At 31.1% G+C, this 8458-nt stretch overlaps 1 protein-coding gene across 1 annotated transcript; it reads right to left on the bottom strand.

Annotated features, from left to right (window-relative positions):
* Nucleotides 1–617: 617 nt before the first annotated feature.
* On the bottom strand, nt 618–7317 carry LOC130961148 (uncharacterized). The gene is made up of 3 exons (XM_057886869.1): nt 7015–7317; nt 2317–2638; nt 618–2260 (listed from the first exon to the last, which is right to left on the bottom strand). Exons 1-3 carry the CDS (start codon nt 7315–7317, stop codon nt 618–620), a joined length of 2268 nt encoding a protein of 755 aa, XP_057742852.1.
* Nucleotides 7318–8458: the final 1141 nt, after the last annotated feature.

Here is an 8458-nt window from a genome sequence, read left to right as displayed (position 1 = left end):
TCTTTTCAATATAATTAAAAGACAATTAGCAAGAAATTCATCTTTTATTTTGTTTTTAAGTTATTTTTCACAATATTCATAGTTGAAAAAGATTTCTTAATTGTAGCAGTTGAAACAGAGAGAATTAATGCCAAACGAATAAAAAAAAGGCCACAAAAATAAAAAGAATTCACTTTATGAGATTTAAAAATTTTTATTTAATTAAAAAATATTAGTAATAATATCTTTTTTAGATTTTTTTAATATTATTACTTATTTTTTAGATACTAAAAATTATTAATATTTAAATTAGACTGAACTTTTATTTATATTAGACTAAATACTAAATATTTTTTTAAAAAAAATTAAATTATACCTAATAACTTATTACTATTAAAAAAAGTTGGGAGGCCGAGGCCACCACTCGCCCCCCTTATGTCCGTCCCTGACTTCTATTAAGCCAGGGGCGGAGCTAGGCTAACTATTTAGGGGGGGCGGTGTTATAATTTATATTACTATTTCTATTGATAAAATTAAAAATATATATATATATATATATATATATATATATATATATATATATAATCTCAATCAAAATAAGACAATAATATATAAAAATTACTACTTACAGTTTTGTATCATGAAAATGCTATTCGACGTTTTTTTCTATTTTCAAAATCATCTATAATTGAATTTGTGTCAAAAATAGCTGCTAATTCTTTTTCTATATAGATGACCAAATTGTCTGCAAGAAATTCATCAGCCATCTTACTTCGGAGTCTTGTCTTAACAATTTTCATTGCTGAAAAAGCTATTTCTGTTGTTGCTGTAGACACTGGTAGAGTCAAAACAAAACGTATTAATCTATCAACCATGTGATAAGTTCTTGATTTTCCCGTTTCTTGCAACTTGTTGCACAATTCAGAAAGTGTACCAATGCCTTTCAAATGATTTGGTATATCATGCTGATAATGTTGCAACTGAGATTTCAAAATATTTAGCTCATTAGAAGGAAAGTCAAGGGGATAAAACTTCTCTGCTAACTTGCTGATTTCTTCAATATTGAATGATTTGAAATTGTCCTTAGGATCCAAAGCACAACTCAAAGTCAAAAGCTCTATTGTTTGCTCATTAAATCTACTATTCAACTCTTGTATTTGAGAGTCAATTGTTGCCAAGAATACATCTATTCGATAATGATGCTCAACTGTCACACTTGGTTGACGAGATCGACCTCTTCCAAAAACATATTGTGCACTCATATTAGGGACTTTAATTTCATATTTTTCACAAAAATCTTTAACATTTGCAAAAAAATTGCACCATCCACCATCTCTTAATTGTTGAAGAAGTAACTTTGATGTAGAAACAATATGCATTGCATTAAGAATATCTTGAGATTGTTGTTGCAGTGCTTGGCAAAGGACATTAGTGATTCCCATAATCTCTTTCATCAAGTGCAAAGTGAAAACAAATTCAAATGACAATAATATTTTACTAACACCATAAGCCTCACCTCTTTGTGCATAAGTTGTCCCGTCTTCAATGATATTATTGAGAACAATATTGGTAGCAGTAAACATTTTTACCAAACTGCAAATAGAATTAAAGTGAGAGCTCCATCGAGTATCCCCAGCTCTTTGTAAAGTGCTTATTTGATTCGCACCTTTGCCTGTTTCTAATTCATTTTGAGCAACCAAGTTTGCATTTTCAATTGCTTGAGCTTCTTGTAATTGATCATGTCTTTTTGAAGAAGCACTAACAATAGTGACAATAGAGTTTAATTGAGTAAAAAATTCATGAATTTGAAGTACCTCTCTTGAAGCTGCCACCAATGCTAATTGTAACCTATGAGCAAAACAATGCACATAGTATGCTTGTGGAGAATCTTTAAGAAACAAAGCTTGCAAACCATTCCACTCACCCCGCATGTTGCTAGCACCATCATACCCTTGACCCCTAATATTTTCAACTTGGAGATTATAATGAGAAAGGACAGAAATCAATTCTTTCTTTAAAGTTGTTGCACAAGTATCAGTGACATGCACAAGATCAAAAAATCTCTCTTTAACAAAACCATCTAGAGTAACAAATCTCAAAACAATGGCCATTTGCTCCTTTTTAGATTCATCTCTAGCTTCATCAACAATAATACAAAATTTGGCATCTCCAATCTCTTCTCTAATTGAATTTCTCACCTTAGTAGCAAGAATATGTAGAATTTCTTTTTGGACATCATTTGAAGTATACTTAGCATTTTTGGAGCATTTTCCAAAACATTCTGTTTCACTCTTTCATTGTAAGATCCCAAAAATTTTAACATTTCCAAAAAGTTACCTCTGTTGCTTGAACTTTGGCTTTCATCATGTCCTCTGTATGCACAACCTTGAAATGTCAACCATCTAATACAATCTATAGATGCTCCTAGTCGAATTCGATTCTTTTCAATCTCTTCTGATGTTTGCTTATGAAGAAGTCTGTCAATATGTTGTGATTGTTTCATCAAATCATCACATGATTTCAGCGCCTTATGATGGAATGAGTTAGGACCTTTGCCAATGTGATTCAAAAGAGCACATTCTTTTCCACTATTTACTTTCTTCCAATTCCTGAAACCATTCTCAATAAAAGCATTTGAACCCGTATTGATTGAAGGTTCCTTAGCAAAAAGAAAGCACGGAAAACAATATATAGCATCATCTTCTATAGAATATTCTAACCAAGATGGGAACAATTTAAACCATGAAGCTTGAAAGCGACGATGACTTTTATCACCAGAAAATGGATAATTATCAAGAATTGGCTGATTTGGCCCAACTTTAATATAAGCCCGACGGATTTCATCTCTTTTATTTGGAGGAAACTTTCAAATCATTGGTCGCATTCCAGGATCTCTTTCCAAACGAAAAACATCCAGTTGATTTGGAAGAAGTCGTGGACGCTTTGAGCTATTCAATGAAGAACTTGAAGTAATGAAATTTGATGACCCCTCAAGTATTGGAGTAGTAATAGTAGAAGCATCTTCATTCTCTTGATCTTTTCTTTTAAAAAATGTATCAATGGTTTTGAACTTACTCATAATTCAAATGGCCAAATAAGTTCCTATAATTTAAAATATATTTAGCAAAAAGTATAAATTACAGTCTAAATCTTTATAAAATATAAAAATTATATTTCAATTTAAAATAAAATATTAAAATTCAGAACAATAATACTAACATCTTAGTATAAATAATATAAAATTGTAATTAAATAGTTAACTAATAAAAAAAACTAAATATACAAACTAACATATAATAACATAAACTTAATTAACAAATAATAATAAATTAACTAATTAAGTAAATAACTAAATATATAAAAAAGAATAAAAATAGAACCTTTTTTGAGAAAGAGGAGTGAAAAATCACTTGTTAAACTATTCTTTTTTTTTTAATCTGCAAAAAACAAAAAAAAAGAGTTAAAAAGGTAAAATTGTAAAAGATAAGAAGATTAAAGAGATAAAGAAGAAGAAGAATAGAAAAAATTGTTACCTAAATTTTTTGAAAGCCAAGGTGGGAAGAGAGGGAGAGGAAAAGACCGGTTGTATGTTGAAAAATAGAAAAAGGGGATTGGGGAACTGATTAGTGATTATACGTTGGGAAATAAAAAAGAGATAAGGATTGGAAAATAGAAAAGGGATAGAGAATGGGCAGATGGGCTATTGGGCTGGGTTTTGTAGAAATTAAAAGTGAGAGGGGGAGGGGGATTGGAAAAGATAAAACAAAAAGAGAGGGGGGGCTGAGAAATAAAAAAAGGGGGATCAGACTTTTTTTTTTTGAATAAAAGGGGGCTGAGAAATAAAAAAAGGGGATCAGACTTTTTTTTTTTTTTGAATAAAAGCTAAAATTTTGGGGGGGCCATTACCCCCCTTTGTTTATACCTACCTGCGCCCCTGTATTAAGCGGTCAAACAACTATGTTTATCTCTGTCAAAAAAAAAAACTATGTTTATCTAAGATGTTAAAGGAAAATTACAATTAATTTTAGAAAAAAAATTCATAACTGAAAATAATAAGGTTTATCTAAGATGTTAAAGGAAATTTACAATTAATTTTAGAAAAAAAATTCATAACTGAAAATAATAAGGTGAATTACAATTAATTTTAGAGAAAAAATTATAAATAAGAAAATAGTGAAAAAAATAAATAAACATAAAAATAAAATTATTTGGACATGAAAGTTAGATGAGGATTAAGTCCTCATAGTAGTAGGTGGTTAAATAACATCATCCACGGAAAAAAACCTAATGAAAAAGAGAATTGATCAATAGAAATAAAATTTAAGAATTAAATTCATGATAAAGAAATGATCGTATTAAATGAATATTAATTATTAAAATTAAAAATATATATTATAAAATGTGAAAATAAATAGCTAATTAAAATTTTATTATGAAAACTAAACATGATGTAATATGTAATAGCAATGAGAAATCGTATATATATCTCTCAAAAATAGTATATATTTTTTTTTAAATTTAGAAATTAGAATGAACAAATTGATATATCTTTATGAATGAGTCAACTATAAATAATTAAATACAATAAAAATGGAATCATGTGATTTAGTTCAAGATTTACATGAACATTTTAAATATTGTCTTTGTAATGTAATAAGTTTTAAAAGAAAAATCAAAATATGGAATAAACCAAGTAAAAAAAAAAAAGCAATTAAGGTATAAAAAATAAAAAAATGTGATATGTAATAATATATTTTAATTATTGAAAATCTAAACTAAAATATAGTAATATAAGATGTGATTATCGTATAAATTAGATGGTATAGAAAATATGCTTTCATCATTCAATATAACAAAAATAATTTATTGAAAAGGTTAGAAGAATGACGGTCATCCCTAATTATTAATCTTACGAGTTGTATTTTTTAATACATAAAACAACACTTATATAAAATTTTTTTAGTTGTTTTTTTTATATACCTAAAGCAACACTTGTTCAAGTTTTTTTAAGTTGTTTTCTTTGTATACCTAAAGCAACACTTATTTAAATTTATTTGTAGTTATCTTTTTTTAATATCTAAAGCAATACCTTATTGAATTTTTTTTAGTTTTTTTTATATATCTAAAGCAATATATTTTTTACCTTTGTTATATTTATATGACATTTGACGAATATATAGCACACACTAATAATATTTAAATATTTAAATTCAAGTTAATCAATATAGAAAGAATAAGCTAATAATATATATTGCATGTATATAGAAAGGTGTTCTAAGTGCCAATTAACATACTTGCTAAGTTACCAGGTCAAAAAAAAAAAAAATTAAACATAAGCAAACAAAATACAAGTTTTTCTCAAGATAAACTTGAACAAAAAAAAATTAGCTAGTTTTTTCATTTGAAACCAAAAACACTTTATCCTTCATCATGCATTGTGCCAAGTGTAACACCCTACTACACAGTATTTTACGCTTAAGTCGTAAGACAGAGATAGTGTGGTGTTACGGACCTCTAAATAGTAAAATAAATACATAATAGACTTTGCTTCTCTCTTGATACTCTTCGTAGGTTAACAAACTTTTTCTTTGCTTCTTTCTTGATATTCTTCCATCTCCGCCATGACCTTGTCAAATGCTTGGTGCAAAATTTCAGTCAACTATTCAGACTCAGATGCAAAATTACATATATTGTGCGACCGAAACACCAATTTGTCAAATCTCTTACTTCTCGGCTCCAGTAGAGGTTCATCTTGGCTGCTCTTGATGTGTGTATGCCTCTTCTTTATGTTCTTACTCCAACGTTCCAATATGTATTTCGGTGCCACGTTATCCACTCGCTCAAAGCTTAGGACGCTTAGGGAATGGCGGCACAATATGCCCCTAGACTCAAACAGCAAGCAATGGCACTTTACATCTCGTGATACTGCGTCGTAGGTGACAATAAACTTGTTGAATGTGGAGTTGCAAACCTACTCTATGACTTCATATGTTGTGAAACCTAACATGGAATGCATTGATCTTGTGATACAGTTCACTTTACCTCTGAATTGAGCTTGAACTTCCCTTAACTTCTCATAGGTATATAGATGCTGAAACTGTGCCTCTATTGCTGATTTTATTGTGCACGGTATCATGGTGTGAAAATCTGCAGTATCGAATTCTCTCTCTACTTGCTAGGCAATTGTCGTATTGCTTCACGAATTGTCTCAAGGAGCTATTCCGTGTGATGAACTTGTTGAAAAATGAATGCATGCTCTACCTCCATTGTGTGCTTCTCATCCCGGCTCAGAAGTGGTGATCCAAGTAAACTGATATCCATATATACTGATCCTCGTACAACTTTACAAAACAAACCAAACTGATAAGGTATGGTGAACCAAAAACAGTGCATGATTTGGGAAAAAATATATGAGCATGAAAATAATTCGAATTGAAATATCAATTACCTGGAAGCCACTTGTTGCCTCCGAGGCCGTACGAGTTCCAAACAACATGGCTCATCTCTTGTTCAATTTTATTGTGTACCTTGTAGCCGTTTAGTTTGCTTAGGATCTTTTTCATAATGTGCCAGATGCACCAGCAGTGAATTGTTGTTGGCATGCACAGCTCAATTGCCCTTTGAATCGATGCACATTGATCGGTAAGAATACCTTTTGGTGCCTTCCCTCCCATGTAATGTAGCCAACACTCAAATAGTCATTTGAATGATTGGATGTTCTCATTTTTCATCAGCGCGCATCCTAAAAGTGTCGACTGGCCGTGGTGATTCACGCCCACAAAAGAACCTAAAAACAAAATTATACCTGCATAAATAACAAGCATACCGTGATGAATCGAAATATATGCATGCACCGAACATCAAAATATATTTGAGTGAACCGAATACCTGTTTGTGTTATACATGGTGTCAAATGAAACCACGTCTCCGAAATACTCAAATGTAGCCCTGTTTCTTACATCGGCCCAGAATGCATGTTTAATGCAGTGATCGCCTTCAAGGTTGAAAATTTTGGTTCTTCTATTTCATTCTTACTAGGTACTTCCCAAATTCTTTGGCATCGTCTTCTTCGAAAATATTCCGTACTTCCCTTGTGATGTAATTCCTGACGTCTTTTTCAATAAAACTTGCTAGTTCATGGTGACTGCGAGCTGCTGCCACAAATGATTGGTAAGTTTTGCTCGATCTGATTCCGGCTTCCTCGTAGGTTTCGATGGTGCGACGCACAAACATGCTAAGCTCCTTGTGTTGTTTGAGCATCTCAGCCTGGTATGGACAACAAGAATGTGAGTGATTCAAAACAACTTTGGAAATTGTCCAAAGACTAACATCCTTCATTATGTGTACGTAAATTCTGGTCGGACAATTTAACCCAGCTGAAGGGTTTGTCTTTAAAGTTGGATATATCTTTGATTTCCACCTCCCCTCTCTGGTGCATACAATTAGTTGATTCTTAATCTTGTCTCCGTCCCGAGTCGTGTTCCTTATTTTCGTAGAAAAACCGGCAAGTTTGGAATAATTTTTGTAGAACTTTCCAGCTTCTTCTAGTGTCTTGAAAATCATTCCCACCTTTGGGACAAATTTTTCATCCACAACACAGCTGGTCTATACGGTGAACCAAAATTTTAATTATGGTGAACCAAAATCTTAATTACGGTGAAACAATTATATAGTGCTTAGAGAACAAAACACAATATATTCGTCTATTTTTTGTAGACTCCTTTCTGCATACCGAACCGAACACATGCACATGGTGAAACAACTCTATATTACTTACCGAACCGAACCGTTACTCACACTTACTCACAGTTGCATATTATCAATTCAATTCAATTCAATTCAGATATAGATCACGTCAATCCATTCAATTCACTTCAAATAAAATTAGCAATTGCATTTCATTGAATTCGATTCAAAATTCTATAATCCAAACCTCATCAAATTATTGATGCGTTTTGGAAGAATTATCCAAATCGCACTCATTCAACTGATTTGAAGATGATTCATTCATTGTTTTAATTCAGAAGTGCAGATCGAAGAAGAAAACGAAGAAGAAGAAGAACGACGAAGCTAATTACGTTGAAGTCAATTCAGATCTATAATGCAGAGAAGAAAAACGCGAATAGAGGAGAACAACGAATTTAATTAGATTGAAGAAGAAGAAGAAGGTACTTGGATTACGTTATATGGAAAGGTTTACGTTGAGAAAGGTTGATCACGCAAAAGAAGGATTACGTTATATACGTTATATGAGGCACGTATAAAACAAACAAGTGTGTGGATGGAGGAAAACACGTGGAGTGAAAGGTACTTGGATAACATCCATATAATTTTTACATGGATACAGAACTTTTCCGATTTTTCACCTTAAAATCCCTCGTGCACAAACCAAGTCCTTAATAAGTTTATTTAAAGTTTAAACAATAAAGTTTTTTTTTTTTAATGAATTTTACATTTCCGTACCTTAAAAAGTAAAAAT

Source organism: Arachis stenosperma, chromosome 2, assembly GCF_014773155.1.
Source record: "Arachis stenosperma cultivar V10309 chromosome 2, arast.V10309.gnm1.PFL2, whole genome shotgun sequence".
Taxonomy (NCBI): Eukaryota; Viridiplantae; Streptophyta; class Magnoliopsida; order Fabales; family Fabaceae; genus Arachis; species Arachis stenosperma.
The sequence above is the reverse complement of the archived record's forward strand: the minus strand, read 5'-3'. Positions and strand labels throughout refer to the sequence as shown.

What these genes read in the sequence shown, in the direction of transcription:
- LOC130961148 (XM_057886869.1), bottom strand. Translation starts at nt 7,317, where the DNA reads ATGAAGGATGTTAGTCTTTGGACAATTTCCAAAGTTGTTTTGAATCAC. An exon ending in AAGAATTTGGGAAGTACCTA is followed by an intron (nt 2,639 to 7,014) that starts GTAAGAATGAAA and finishes CTTTTTGCTAAG; the next exon opens with GAACCTTCAATCAATACGGG. An exon ending in CCAAAGTTCAAGCAACAGAG is followed by an intron (nt 2,261 to 2,316) that starts GTAACTTTTTGG and finishes AGAGTGAAACAG; the next exon opens with AATGTTTTGGAAAATGCTCC.